This window comes from Hirundo rustica, chromosome 19 (assembly GCF_015227805.2).
Source record: "Hirundo rustica isolate bHirRus1 chromosome 19, bHirRus1.pri.v3, whole genome shotgun sequence".
Classification (NCBI taxonomy): domain Eukaryota; kingdom Metazoa; phylum Chordata; class Aves; order Passeriformes; family Hirundinidae; genus Hirundo; species Hirundo rustica.
In genome coordinates, this window is record NC_053468.1 from 4536191 (window position 1) to 4551404 (window position 15214).

General features: G+C 50.9%; 1 protein-coding gene across 4 annotated transcripts in view; it reads left to right on the forward strand.

The window, feature by feature from the left end:
- Positions 1-15214, forward strand: part of SMG6 (SMG6 nonsense mediated mRNA decay factor) — a 107462-nt gene that overhangs the window by 7708 nt on the left and 84540 nt on the right. For all 4 annotated transcript variants that reach the window (XM_058422963.1, XM_040082148.1, XM_040082147.2 and 1 more), the window contains exons 4-8: positions 397-507; positions 1219-1325; positions 1937-2015; positions 2737-2847; positions 3450-3662. In XM_058422963.1, the coding sequence (XP_058278946.1) occupies positions 397-507; positions 1219-1325; positions 1937-2015; positions 2737-2847; positions 3450-3662 (621 nt within the window). The remainder of the gene's footprint in view (positions 1-396; positions 508-1218; positions 1326-1936; positions 2016-2736; positions 2848-3449; positions 3663-15214) is intronic.

The following is a 15214-nucleotide window of genomic DNA, read 5'->3' on the forward strand; positions in this document are numbered from 1 at the left end:
TTCTGGAGGTGTTTGTGCCAACTTTACCAAACTTGCTTGGAAGTCATTCTGCAAAACTGCAGCTCAGTTTAGCCTTTGTACCAGATAGGCTGACAGACCTGTGTTCTAAAGAATTAAGGTGGGAAAAGAAACTGCTGGAGGCATTTAGTCCATCCTCCTCAAAACAGAACTTGTTAAGCACTAAATCAAGCCAGCCCTGATTTTGTGTAGCTTGGTGTTAAAAAACCTATGAGGCTGGAGATCCCCCAACCTCTTTGTTGTGTTCTGAAGAGAAACAGCCCAAACCACAGGGAGATGAAACTCCTTTCTTGCACCTGGTAGGGCTGGTGTGGTGATTTTGTACTTGTCGTTAGAAAGATCATAACATCCAAGTGTGTGCGTCTGTGTGTTTTGCAGGGCTCTTCATTTTTTGATGGCCTCCTCCAGAAGCTGCAGGTGTCCTACCAGTTCAAGCTCGAGGACTACATGGATGGGATGGCCATCCGCAGTAAACCTCTCAGGAAAATGGTGGGTTGGCTTCCCCCTGGAGACTTCTCATCCTGGTAATCCTGTGCAAGGTGCTGCACTCAGTGTGCTGCCCTTGCCGAGGGGCAGGCAGCTGTACTCCAAACAGAGCCAAGTTTGTTTGCAGGGAATTTTTCTCAGCTGCTGGAGAACTCTGCACTCTGGTGCAGTAACATTTTTTAGCTTCCTTTGTGAAGAACTTGTTTTGTGCCAGCTCTGTGACCAGAGCTAATAAAGGAAAGAACTATCCAAAGGCACCCTGACCTTTCCTGAGACATTGAACGTGTCTGTTTGCTGCCTGTGGAATCTAGAATAATGAGGGAAAGCTGGCAGTTGTGCTGCCTCCCTGACGTGTTGCCCTGAGCTGTGAGTGCAGGTGCAAGGGACAGCTGGGAAAGGATATTTTAATCCAGCTCCATTCCCAGAGAGATGCGTTTATCTAACAGCTGTCCTCAAATCGGTCGTGGGCTGAACAAGCCCCTTCTGGAGAGAGGTGGGATATTGTGTCAGAGAGGAGGTGTTTTGGGGATTGGCTTGCCCTTACAAATGCTGAGCCAGTGCAATGGAGCCTTGTCACTTTGTTCTGCTGCCCTTTCGTGAGACCTTCAGTGCGTCACTGACCTCCTCCAGGCTCTGTACAGCCCCTGTGGGCTCGCTGGCTCTGCAGGCGGGTCAGGGCCGTGTGCCAGGCGTTCCATGGCTGCTCCTTTGCAGGTGAAGTACGCCCTGATCAGCGCCCAGAGGTGCATGATCTGCCAGGGGGACATTTGCCGGTACAGGGAGCAGGCCAACGACACGGCGAACTACGGCAAGGCCCGCAGGTAGGCACTCAGCCCGCGTCCTTCCAGCACAGCTCTGCCTCTGGACCCCAGGGATGGCTGTCATTTCATCCCTGAGCTTGCCTCTAGCCAAAGAAGTCTTTCTCCTCCTTTTCAACGTCTTTCCACTCCTCTGTTGTATTGCAACAGGTGTAGCTGACTTGCTGTCCCCAAGAGCAAGCTGCCAGATCCAGTCGTTCTCCACCTAGAAATGGAGGCGGGGGGAAGTTGTCCTGATCCTGCAGCGGGGGGCGGGGTTTAGACCACTGAGCTTGGCAGAATTTCTCTTGTGTTGTCTGTTAGCTTTTGCATCTGTACACTCTCACTCCATCAGAACTTAGCAGCACTTGTTGCTCCCTGCTCCTCTGTGGGGTGAGCCAGGGGTATTTCCTTCTGCAGCTGGCTCTGCCCTCTCTTGCCCAGTGCCCCATCCCTCCCCAGGATGGGCACAGCTCACTGCCTGTGCTCACTCCTGCAGGCAGAGGGTACTTGTGGGAAGGGCCAATTCCCTGCAGAAATGCCAATTCCAAGGAAAGTTCTGCACCCTTGAGGACAAAGAAGGCAGCCTGATGTCCTTTCAGTAACTCTTTTTCTCTGTTTTTTCCCTTCCCCAGCTGGTACCTGAAGGCTCAGCAAATTGCTCCCAAAAACGGCCGCCCGTACAACCAGCTGGCGCTTCTGGCCATCTACACGGTGAGCAGCTCCTCATGCAAGGATGTGCAGGCACAGGGAGAGCCTCTGGGATGGCTGGGAGATTCCATCTGGTGGAGAAAGGCATTGTTTCGGGCAGTGTTCAGATGGTTTGGGTTTTTTCTTAAAAAAAAAAAAAAAAAAAGCGGATGGCAGGATGTGCTGTGTGGATTCCAGCTGCTGTGGCTTCAGACAGCTTTGTCAGATACACGCTACTCCCTCCGGGCTTTGGGGGGACTGTTGTGTGGGCTGTTGAGAGTGTAATTGTTTAAAGTTGAAAACACAGCCCACTTTTTGCATGAGATTTTTGTGCTCGGAGCCATCTGTTTGCTATCTTATCACGGAACCTGTGGGCATTGGTCTAAGCAGCATTTGCACGTGACTTCCCTGGGTTTCGGTTGTGCTGGCTACTCCAGCCACACAGGAAAATTGACTTCAGGGAAAATGTGGCAGCAGATAATGGAAGCATCTTGCTGGGGCACAGAGGCTGGCAGGGATCTGCCAGTTCCCAACACTGGAAGATGCTGATTTAAAGCAGAGCAGTTCAGAACTGCAGGGTTCAGAAGCACCTTCCCTTCATGGCTGGGAAGGACCTTTCTCACCGTGTCTGTCTGTCCCGGGCAGTATTGAGGGAGAGGGAAGGGGAAGCACATGGGCATTTGAATGTCCCAGAAGGAGTGGCAGCTCTGAGCCACTTGTTTTTGTTTTGCTGTGTTTTTTGCAGAGGAGGAAGCTGGATGCTGTGTACTACTACATGCGCAGCCTGGCTGCCAGCAACCCCATCCTCACTGCCAAGGAGAGCCTCATGAGTCTGTTTGAGGAGACAAAACGCAAGGTGAGCCTTGGAGCTGGGCTCTGGCGTGCTGCACCTGCCTGTGCTGCCTGTCCTGTGCTGGAGAGCATGGAGGGAATGGTGGCTTTTGAACTTGGTGGCACTCCTTGCCTACTTCTAAGAAGTTCCATGAGAGAGGCAGCCTTCAGAATGGAGGTTTTGGGGTGGTTTGGGCAGCTGAATCTTTTGTTTCTGGGTCACAAACTGATTTAGATGAGCTAAGCAAAGGCTGTCGGTTGCTGTGGTTTGCAGCATGGCCTTGGCATGTAGCACAGTCATTGCTTTATTCCAGAGGTGCCCCACACCTGTGGGGATGGATAAGGGAGGCTGCAGTGCCTTTGTGGCCCAGGGAGTCACCCCAAATACAGCTCTTGGGCTGCCACACACTCCTGGGACTGGACACTGCTTTTCCTCTCCTGGGGTAGCTGGAGTTGAAAACTGCTCACCTGCACTGTCCTGTAGAGTCAGAGCCAAATTCTGGACCTGTCCATGAGTTACTGTGGTTATGAAGCAGGGGAAAGGGCCAATTTGTCCACGCATATGAAATGACACGCTTCCGCTGACCCTTGATCCCTGGGTGATCTGAATATGTCCTGTGTACCCAGTCAGAGCAGATGGAGCAGAGGAAACAGCAAGTGCTGGATGTGAGCCCCACCCGCCGGGGCAAGGGCAAGAAATCCACCCTGAGACAAGTGGGAGATGATGCCACCAGGCTGGAGATCTGGATCCATCCCTCCCACCCCCGCTCCTCCCAGGGCCACGAGTCCGGCCGGGATTCCGAGCAGGACAACGGGCTTGGGAACCTCAGCCCCAGCGACGTGAGTACTGCGGGTGGCTTCGGTCTCATGTGTTTGGAATGCGGTGGAATGACACTGGATCTGTTTTGCTTTCCTGTTGCTAAATTTTCCAGTGTTTTGGCTTTCCCTGTGGGAGCTGTGCCTGGGTCAGGCTGAGGAGCTGGTGACCTCGTGCCTCTCGTGTTTAAGGCATGTTGTTACCATCCCTTTCTTGGCAGCACGCGGCTGATGTGGAGCGGGAGAGAGGCACAAACACAAGATGCTGTAAAATGCTTCTGCTCTGAGGGTGTTAACTTGGGTGAGGTTCCTGGTGGGAAATGAGGTCAGGTGCTGGAGACCAGGGTTAACAGTGACCCTGGAAGTTCTGAGGCTTGTTCTGGAAGCATGTCACTTGTCCCGTTGCCAGATGACTGGAGGTTTGCACTGGGAATGTGGAAACCGTGGTTTCAACTTCCAGTGTAGGTGTTACATTTGCATAACTTGCTCTGCTGAGAGGCCAGACCAGCACCTGTCTTTTGCAAGAATTAAAGATATAATTAACTGGTGGTATCTCCTGTGAGCCTGTCCAGCTGTACCTTGCAGGAGGAGCACGGGTGAACTCTGTTTGTCTGGCCCAGGAATGCGGGCAAAGGCACTGGTGGTTGGGAGCTCATCCTCCAGGAATCTTTGCACTGCTCTGGCACATTTGATTTGTAAGAGAACTTGCCAGGGAGCTCTGGGCTGCCTGTCCTAAAATGGCTGTTAAGGATGGGAGTTTAGGAGAACTGGGAAAACCTTCCCTGCACACTGTGGGACCAAAGCTTCTCGCATTTGTGCTTTTGTAACAAATTTGTGACTTCAGCTGGGTGGAACTGGGGTGAAGTCTTGGGGCTTTGAAAGATAAGCTCTGGCACGTTGCTGCAGCATTTTTCAGATGTTCCTGCCCTTGGTTGTTTTCCCTCTTCTCAGCTTTTCTTCTGGGGACTTCCGCTTCCTCAGCATCATTAAAAGGAACGTGCCACGCTTTAGCTTCTCCATCAATCATTGATGAAGCTGCTTGGCATGAGATGCTGTCAGTGTTTTCGGGGTACTGCTAGGGATTTCTCTTTTGCAGGGCTGTCACAGGAGGCAGTGTAGCAGCTGGCAGAGTGGGAGGCAGTGATGTGTTTGTAGTGCAGCACTTTGTGCTGGAGCTTCCCCTTGCTCTGTTCACTGGGGTCTTGCTGGCACTGTCTGTACACACTGTCTGATATTTACCATTACTCTTGATTTCTTTCTGTTTGAGACATTGGCTTCTGAAAAGTACGAGCTTTCTGATCATGGAGAAGCCACACCTTCAGAAATAGAATGGTAGAAGGGAGCTGAGGGCCTGAGTTTGGGCACTGTTGGTTTTGGCAGCCAAAGTATTTATTCTCAGGCTTCCTGTGCCTGCTGTGGGGCAGCGCTCGAGTTGGCACAACTGCTTATGGGGCCATGGCACCCAAAATAACCACGTGGAAAGGAAAACCTTAAATCTGTGTCGCTGCCGAAGCTCCTGAGCTGCGAAGCCGTGGGCTGGATAAAGACAGCAGCTCTTTGGGAAGCTCTGGACTCCTCCCTCATGGAAGCTGTAGCCTCTTAGCTTGTTCCCCCTGCAGCATCCCCGGGTGTTTTGGAGCCTCCTGGCTGGAGAGGAGCCCTGCGTTGCCACTGTGTGGCACTGTTTGGCCTCGGAAAGGCTCTGCCTGGCCGGGACGGGAGCAGGAGCAGCGCCGGTGCTGGCAGCACCTCTGCCCCACATCCCCGGCCGGCCGGAAGGGAACAGCTCTGCTCCCAGGGGACGTGTGCCAGCCTTTGTGTGTCATTTTGGGGAAATGAGGCTAAATATGTCGTTGCCTCCCCAGGCCTTTCCTTGCCAGCGTCAGCCCTTGAAAAGGCAGAGGCAGGCTGTGTTCTGTGTTGGCCCTGGTAGCTGTGCTCTGCAGGTAGCAGAGGCATCAGCCTTATGGCAGCTGTTTCTGGGCCAGAGAAGGCGATTTTGCAGGGCAGAATGGGTGAGTTCAGATGCCAGCAGCAGATAAAACCCTGCAAGTAGAGATATAACAGCTCTGGATGCATTCTGGGCAGAGTGTGGGAGAGAGGCTGCTTTTGCACCCTGCAGCCAGAAGCTGTTGTTTCAAACCCAGCCACAGGTGGTTTGACTGTGGGGGTGCTGGCTGTCCTACAGGTGGCAAGAAATCGATCGGGGATGTTTTCTGTCCTCAGTAGTCGCTCTCTTGGCTGTGCAGGTGGTGAGGTGCCAGTCCTGTGCTGTGACACACTTTACAGGGAGGTGCTGGTTTGCGTGCTCATGGTAGCACACCTCTGCTCAGGTCTCACTTCACTTTTCCTTATGCAGCTCTATACAAAGACCCCCAAATTGCTTTATTTCAGGGTCAGAATCCCCCAGCCTGGAGTTAGTAATGTGGGGTGGCAAGAGTGAAAAGGTCAGCTCAAGCCGCAGCCATGTCTGGGCTGAGGGAATCATGTGAGGCTGGCAGTTTGCCTTGCAATGTGCTTTTAGGTAGAGGCTTGGCAGAGCTGCCTCTTTCACAGTTTGCTCCATCCCCTTTTGTAGGAAGATGCAGAACTGGAAGAACACACCACCTGTGCACACCCAAGGGGTGTAAATCTGTGTTTGGCCCCTTCCCCTGTCACTGGATTTGGCACTGCTGGCACACAGGACGAGGGACAGTTTCAGAGCGAGCCGAGGAGGTGTTTGAATTGCAGCCTGGCTGTTTTGTGCTCAGGGTTTTGGCTGTTTTGGCCACAGCTTTTCAGGGTTTCATTCTGTGAACGGCTGCTCTTTGTGGTCTCTTGTACGTTGGATGTTCCTGGGTGTCCAGGGGCAGGAGGGCCCAGGCTGACCCTTTACCTGGCAATATCTGGTCACATGAAATGCTGAAAAAGGAGGCTGAGCAAGCCAGCAGTTGTGTTGGTGAGCTGAGCCTCTGCCATTTCTTCTCTGCCACCGGTTTCATTTGCCATGGGTCTGTATTCATCTTAAACCCGATAGTACCATAAGCAGTTTGCTCTGCAGGCTGTGAATTGGTAAAGTAAACAGGGCAAACGGGCTGTCAGTCTCTTGAGAAAGTGCTAATATTACACTGAGTTTGAGATTTTAATCACTCCTGTCAGGAAATGCTGAGTTAAGGTTCTCACAATTGCTGCTGCCTGCTGCCTGTGCTCTGCAGCAGGCACTTCCTCGTGTTACCACGCAGCGTGCAGGCACTAATAAAGATTGCTGCAGCTAAGATTAGAGAAGAGAGGTTTTCCCTTGGCAGGCCAGTAATTGAATAATACTTCTCTCCAGATGTCTGAGTACTTCATCATCATTAAAGAATTAAGTCTCTTAGCCTCTTTGTGAGAGGTCAGTCTTGTAGAACCATCAAAAGTTTGGTAGGGCCACCAGAAAAGCTCTTGGGAAGGCAAAGGCCAGAGTCAAGATCTGCTGTCACAGCCCTGTGCATCAGCTGCAGGAACATTCCCATTTTCCTCCAGCCTGCTGGTCGGGGATAGAGGTTTTGGAATTCTCTGGTGCTGGGTGCCCATGGAGCAACAGCCTCTTTACAGTGATGGAGAAACTGGGGTGGAATCATTAGCTCTGGAATTCAGAGCAGGTTTTAACTTCCATTTCTTTACCCAGACTTTCTTCTCAGCAGCAGGTAGGGTGGAACACTGCACCAGGGTTTCCAAGAGCGAGCAGTAAATACCACCACGAGGCAATTCTGGGAATGCCTGTGCATCCAGGAGCACGGGCAGGACCTTGGGGCTGCCCCAGCTGCTGCCACAACGGAGGCCATGTGTCCTCAGTGAAAAGGGTCCCTGTTCCAGTCAGCTCCCGCGTGTTTCACATCCCTTTTTCCTCGGTGATGTTTGTTGTTCCTGCTCTGTACACTTGTTCCTCTTGGGCAGCAGCCACTTGAGTGACTGGGATGGCTCCTTCTCCTGCCTGGTTTCAATCCATGCAGTTTTGCATCTGGTGGAGCTTGGGCTTTGCATCTGGACGGGTAAAACCTCATTTTAGTCTGGTAGCAGTTGTGGTGGGGGTTTCTTGGCCATTCTGCTCCTTTAGCCTGTCCTTTGTGGACCAGTCACACCCGAAGTGCCCCCTGTTCAGAGTCAGGGTTGCCTGGATGTCACTGCCTCTGCTCCCTGGGAGTGTCTGGTTTGTTCAGAGGCTGTTGTGGTGTGAGCTGGGTGTCTCTGAGCATGGCCAAACTTTGCTCATGCAAATATGCCCCAGAGACAGCCCTGTTTCTGAGAGCTTCTCCCTCCACTCTCAGCTCTTCCCCTCACCTTGTGTTCCTCTGTTCCATTACACATGACTGGAGGTAAGTGACAGGCAGAAGTGGAAATGATGTATTGCTGTAATGATGGTTGTTCTTCCGTGCAGATGCACGGAGGAGAGGCTGCTGGGGGAGCTCATTATTTTTGGTGCATCCCTGCCAGGCTGGTGGGAGCATTTCTCCTCTCTGCCAGCATGGTTGGGTGCTTTCGCTCAGGACAGTGAAAGATTGATCTTTTCTTTTGCAGACTCCTATGAATAATCTTTACAGGATGTAGTACAGGGCTCTCTCACGTTTGATCCTCGCATGGTGTCAGGTGGGCAAAGCCCTCAGAATGGTCCATTTCAGGAGCCTGTGATCTGGAAAATGAGCCCAGGCAGCGGGGGCTGTGCCTGTGGTTTCGATGGGCAGGGTGGAAACACAGACTTGCTGCCTTCCCCCCACAGCTGGGGCATGGCTCTCCAGAAAGGTAACCCTGCAGGCTGCAAACGATGTCCTGTGCTGACACTTGCATGCTTTTGGGGGTTTTTTTTAACCCAAAACTAGATGCTGCTGCAGAGAGTGGAGGGAATGGGACCCACGAGCCCAGTAGTGCCTGGACATGCCCTGTGTGCTGCTGCTGGAGCTGTTCCCACAGCAGTTAAACCTCTGAGCCCCGCCAGAGCAGTGGTGTAGGTGTGTCCCCAAAGGGGGGGAGTGTCCCCTTGGGTTTTTCTCATGGAAAGAGCCAGTGGGATACACACAAGCTCTTAGAGTGTCAGCACCTTGTCACAGGAGGGTGGCTTGTGTCAGGAAGTTTGTCCCCTCTGTGGTTAGATGCTCTCTAGTATTGGATGTGATCCTGTCTGTGGTGTGCTGTGTTCTGGGCTGTCCTTGCCGTCAGGGGCTGGCAGTGCTTCCCTCCCAGCCTGTTCCTGATCCACACCTCTGCAGCGCTGCCTCCGCTGCTGAGCCTCCCCTGCAGCGCAGCGAGAAGCAGAGACGCTCTCTGGGGCGGGAATGCCAGGCACCAGCAGTCAGCTAAGGGCTGCCTTCCCTTATTTCTGGCCTTTATCCACCACCCACATGAGACAACAGCAAGAGCTCTTGCATCCTTAATCTTTGTGCCCAAAGCGAGACTTGAGAGAGAGAAGTGTGGAGTTCCCTCTGTCCTGCCCTCATTTTCCTCACCCCCTCAAGCTTGCAGGAAGCTGTTGGGTTTGGTTACTCATTCATGGAGGTCAGGACTAGGTCTGGGTTGTTTTTTTTTCCTTTGTGTTTAGGAAACAGTTTACAAACTGTTTTGAGCATGGGGGGAGCTGGTGGCGTGTGAAAGAGGCTTGTCAGCCTCTTTACTGCTGGACTTGCATTAATTCTCTGCCCTGCCTCCTGTTCTGTAATCTCTTTCTTGGTTGGCAGCACGACTATTTCTGAATGCTTTCCCCTGCCTGCAACCCCTTTGCCTCCAGATATGACCTTAGCCACCAAACCACCATGGGGCTTTATTTTTACTTGAGCCGTTTTTGTTCGTGTGGTGAGGTTGATTTCTTTCCCTCAGCAATGAGAAGAGTTCTCTGCAGAGGAAGTAAAAGAGTGCCAGGCTGCATTGAAACTGGTTAAACACCAAAACCACACTCCTGGTCTTGCTGGGTTTGAGACGTGACACTCAGCCATGCAGCTCAGCGCTGGCTTTTTTTGCCTGCCAGTTGTGCACCATCTCTGCCTGCGCTTTGTTTTTTTTTAATAAATCGCGTTTTCACTTCAAATTCCTGATAAAAACCTTCTCAGCTGCAATCCCTGTGTTAGCAGTCCAACCAGAAAACGCTGTTCCACTTTGCCTGGGCTTGTGATGTTCCGTGGATGCTCAGTGCTGCTCCACCAGAGCCCGATTCAGCCTGTGCGCTGGTGTAGAACCCAAATGTTGCTTTCCAGCACAACTTGACCTTTTGTCGCTATGCAGAAAGTGAAGACTGAGCTATTTGTAACAGTTTCCAGAAGTTGGTGTTGATATTTTCACCCCCACCTCCTTCTCCTTTTTAGTTGGTGGTTTTATTTAACTGTGAAGAACAAGGCAGGGACTCATGTTGCCTGAATGAGAGAAACCCTGGCATGTTCTCCTTCTGGCAGCAGGCATCTGGTGCTAACGTGTGTGGTGGATCAGAGGTGGGAGCTCTACAAGGACATCAATGAGTTGTGCCTTTGTGAGGGGCTCTGCTCTATCCCCGTGCTCAGAGAGGCTGTGATGAGGGGAGAGAGACTTCATGTTCCAACAAGTTTCTCATACCCCAAAACCAAGTACAATCATCCAGAAACCGCCTTTCCCTGTCAGTCACTCTTTCCTCATTTCCTCTCCTGCTGGTGCTGATCAGGCAGGGATTTGTGTGTAACCAAACCCCCTCCTGCTGCTGCACACGAGGCCTTTCTCAGAGCAGCGGGTCTGATGATCCCGGGGCTGCACGGTGCTGTTGGGAGGGAGAGTTTGCACTTGGGAGGAGAATGCTGCCAGAATTGGCAGTACTGGTAAAGGAAGTAAAATATCTTAATAGCAGGGTTGGGAGATTTCCCAGAGCAGGGTGAAGGCTGTAGACACTGATTTCTCTTGAGATCTTTTTTTTGTTGTTAGACTAACCTTGATCTTTGTCTGAAGTTGGCCCAGGCCAACGTTTCCTGCTGTCTGTTGTAGACTTTTGGAGATTGGCACCTCGTATCCCACAGCCAAACCTCTTAGCTCTGCCATGGGGAGTGTTTATTCCTCTTCAGTGTTGAATGAGCCATTTCCAGACAGGCTTTGTATCCACTGTGGAGGTGGGTACTAGGAAAGAAACTTCCTTCCGGAGGATCAGGGAGTGGAACCTGCTGGAGTCTGTGTCATTTCCTCTGTCCTTGGCTCTACTCCTCCTCCCCAGCAGATTTCACTGCTGCATGATTCCGAGTGGAGAGGGAGATGCAGCAGGGTGGACAGCTACCTGTGGGGGAGCCTGAGGCACAGCCTGGCTGGGAGCAGCTCCTGTTATCCCGGATGGGGAGCGTGGCTGGGAGAGCAGGGATGTGAAGGTTGCGTGAGATGATGCTGTCATCCTTCTGGAAGGCTCTGTCTCTGCTCAGCCTGTTGTCCAAATGTCTCCTCTCTTGGCCCAACTCCATCCTAAGCCTTTCAGGGTTTGATCTCTTCAGGCTTCACCCGTCTTAGTTTCTCGCATTATCTCCCTCCTTTGTGCTTTAACCTCACGAATGATCTACTCTGGAGTAGTAAAAAAGGCTGACAACACCCTGAGCTGCCTTAGCAGCTGATCTCTCAGGGCCAGAATTCATCACACGTTTCTTCGTGTCAGTTTTCTGTCACAGGAAGGTGAACGCTGTTTATTCCTGGCAAACAGTGAGTGTTTGAGTATAAGCTGCTTTAGTGCACATGTGGCCTCCCCCTTACCTGCTGGACACAGAAAGCTCTGCCTGGGCTTTCAGTGCTAAACCAGATGCAGCCTTGAGGAGCTGGGCTTCTATCCTAAATGACCTGCAGCACCAGAGCCAATTTGTGAAGAGTTTTGTGTCAAAAGTGAACTTGATACTTCAGCTGAGGACTCTCTGGCGTGTTTGCATAGATTCAGAGAGTTTATGGTCAGCAGGGACCATTAGATCATCTAGTCTGATCTCCTGTATATCACAGGTCCTTAAATTTCACCCTGCTGCTCCTATGTGAAGCCAAATAACTCGTGTTTGGCTAGAGCAGTACTTCCAGAAAGACATCCAGCCTCGAGAATCCACCCTTTTCCTGGAGAGTTCGTTCCAGTGATAATTGCACTGGTTTTGAGACGCTTTTACCTTATTTACGGAGTGAATGTTCCCAGTTTGTTCCCGTGCTTTGCTCCTCTGTGAATGTAAAGAGTCCTTAAGCACCGTGGAGGCACTTTACACCCAGCAATCCAATCGCCTCCCAGTCTTATTTTGATAACACTGAACAGATTGAGCTGTTGAAATTTTTCACTGCGAGGCATCAGTTTTAGCCTTTGAATCACTTTTATGGCTGTTTTTTTGGATCCTTTCCAATTTTTCAGCATCCTTTTGAAAACAAGGGCACTAGAGCTGGATGCAGTATTTCAGTGTCATCCCCCACGGTGCCATATTTAGATGTGAACGTGCTGTCCAGTCCCTGCTCTGCTTGCACATCCAAGGGATGTGTTTAATCCTTTTTTGCTGGACATTGCATTGGGAATTCGGCCGCTGTGGTCCCTAAAGGCTTTGTGGAGAAGCTGCCTTGGGCACGATCTCCTGGAGACTTCATTTTCCGTGTGATGCCAGATGAATAACATGACATTTGGTGCTGGAAACCCCCAGATTTTGAAGCTGTTACAATAAACCCTGTGTGAATGTTCTGTAGCCATCGTTACTTACTGCTCCAAACGGGCAGTTTGACAGCAGAATTTCCTTTTGTTGATTAAAAATGTTGCTGGTGAGTCTCTGCCATCCTCTTTCCATCCAGTGCAGTGAGGGTCCCTGAAGAACTCCCTTTAAGAGGTTACTGAATCAGTTTATTCGTTTAATGATAATATTTTTTCAAGAATGTTGCATATTACTAATTCATGGAAACCAAATTTAGATGCAGGCTTGGTTGAAAAGGAAGTAACAGATATAAATATTCTATTTGACCTGCTTTCATCGAGTTGAAAGTTCTGCTAGTAAATTTGTTACTAAATTATGTTGAATTTATGTAGAAGTCAGATACTTGTTCTGGAGCCAGTGAAGTTACCATAGCTTGATCTTTATGTTACTAAAGCGGATAATTTTCTTCCTTAACATTTTTCCTCTCACCTGCTCCCTGCTGGGATGAAGGAAGAACTCAAAAGCTCACTGCTTTTTCCAGGGGACTTCTTAAATTCCTCTTTTTCTCTTGCTGGGTTGATAGCTTGTAACTCTTATAGCCGTGAGATGTGTCCTGGAGCTGCTGCACTGCGAAAGGCCAGGGAGCTGCAGGAGCATCTCAGTGTCTCTTTACCTGTAAATTAAATTTTTTTATGCCTCAAGGCCGTGATGCATCAGGGTTCTCTCTCTCTCTTCCGTGTCACAGCAAATTGGATTTTACGTTTGTGCGGTGCGTGATGTTAAGTAGCAGGATTTTCACTGGAATTGCTTCTCCTGCTACAGAAATGAATCCATTTCAGGGCAGGACGTTGCTCTGCTAAGCAGAAACCTACACTAAACACGTGGCGAGGAGCAGCCAAGGCAAGCCCTGTATCCATTTGTGGTTGCAGGTGGTATATGAAGAGAAGTGATTATGGTAATTAGCCCAGCTGGAATTTGCCCACAGCTCTGTGGGTACCTTGTAAACACTGCAAAAATGCCCGACAATCTCAACAGCCTTTTTGTCTCGTCTCCTTTATGTAGGTAGCCATTTGCACAAAACCCTTTCCACTTTGGTTACACCTGCGGCAGTAAAAATTCCTCCTGGTATCCTGCCAGTCGAGCCCACTGCAGCATCCTGTGCTTTTCAGGAATCTCTGTATCAGTGTTGGACTGGGTGCTCTGAGAGAGCTGCCTTTGGAAAAAGAGGAATAATCTTAATGTGATATATATCTAACCCTTGAGCTGGGTGTGACAATATGGCACGTTTTGAGTGCCTGGATGTTATTTCACACAGTTCTCAGCAAGGAAGCTGTGCCTGGAAAAGCCCTGACTGCCCAAGAAACCCTGAAAATATTTGGGATGAGTGTGGTACGTGTTTTGGAGCAGAGCTGCATGGCTCTGTGGTCTGTATCCCAACCCCTTGTCACTGAGGAGACCCTTAGACTCAGGAGAACGTCCTGCTGTGCTCCAGGCCCTTCCACTCCAGTGGAGACAGCGCATTTGTTACAGGCAGTTTTGCATCTGGTCTCTTGATTAATGGACTTGTCTTTTGCAGCCTATTTTGACTCTGACGCCGCTTTCTGCTCCACAGATGCTTTGCTGATGTTGAAGAAAGTTTGCCTCGCTTGATAAAGACCAGATCCTGGAATTTACTTCCAAACCTGAAGTAACAATTTTTAACTTGAAACGCTTTTTCCCCAGGAGTCGCTTCTCCAGAATCTTTCCCTTATTTGGTGCCTCCTTCACAGCTGGGGCTGATGCTCAGGTGCCAAAGCTCCGTGCGCTCCTTGCCGGGAGCCAAAAGGGTTCAAGCGCAGCAGCGCCGCTTCCCAGCCCTAATCGTGGCACTCCTTTTCCGGTGCTCTCCGGTGGCATTCCTGGCATTGCTCTGCTGAGGCGGGGGCACCGTTTTCAGCGTGGTCAGTGCGGTATCTGGAGGTTCAATGTTGCTTTCCTCTCCGCTGGCTGGAGACAAGGCAGAGCTTTCCCGAAGCTGCCCGAGCGGTTCCGTGTTGCTGTCAGACCGCGCTCCCCGCGGCCTCCAGGAGATTTGAGCTGGCTGTTCAGCCCCGTTGCTATCTCTGCTCTTTTAGCTGCTCCACGAGAAGTTGTTAGTCACTGTTGATTCCTTCCATGGCAACAAATCCACTTGGGTTGGCGGCGAGGTGTGTGAGTGCTCCCCAAGCAGCACTGGCCTGCTTCCTCTGGTGAGGTTGCCTCTTCCCAGGTGGATTTAGTCTGTCTGCACATGCTGACTCATGACAGCTGAAACAGCTGTTTTCAGCTTCAGGCACTACTGTGTGCAGGGACCCCTTCTTCTTCTTGACAGCTGGTTTGTTTTTATAACTAATGCCTTCACTATATGCTCATAACTTCCATATCGGTGATGCCCTCTTTTCAGCTGGAAGGGCCAAAATCCAGTTTTTGACATAGTTTTGTTGTTGTATAAGCTTTTCTTGATGGGCTTTTCCCAAGTGAGCAACTGGGACGATCTAAATTTGGTTTCCTGTCCCAAGGAGCAGCGTTGCCCACAAAGGGCAGCACTGTCACCGTACTGGGAGTCCTGGTCTGGCATTCCGATATTGGCGTGAGGTCCATCTTTGGGAAATTTTGGGGAATTTTTTGGGAAATCTTTGCTTTTGGGCTGCACAATCAGTGAGAAGAAGGCAGTAAGTTGTTGTAAGTCTCGTGGTAGCACTGTCAGGGTAGTGAGCATGCTGGCAGTGCTTTTTGGGAAGCGTTCCTCTCCACCATGTGAATGCAGAGCAGCAGGTGATGGAATTTCCTCCTCTGTGCCAGGCCGCTCTTGGAGGTCGCTGTTTCCCTCTCTCGTGGGAAGCTGAGTTTGGTGGGAGGAGCTGGGAGGGCTCCCAGAGGCTGAGGGACAGGTGAGTCAGTCGGGAAACAGTCATCCAGAGAAAAGCCCAGTCAAAGCAGCCCCGTGGCCTTAGCGTGAACCCCAAGATGAAA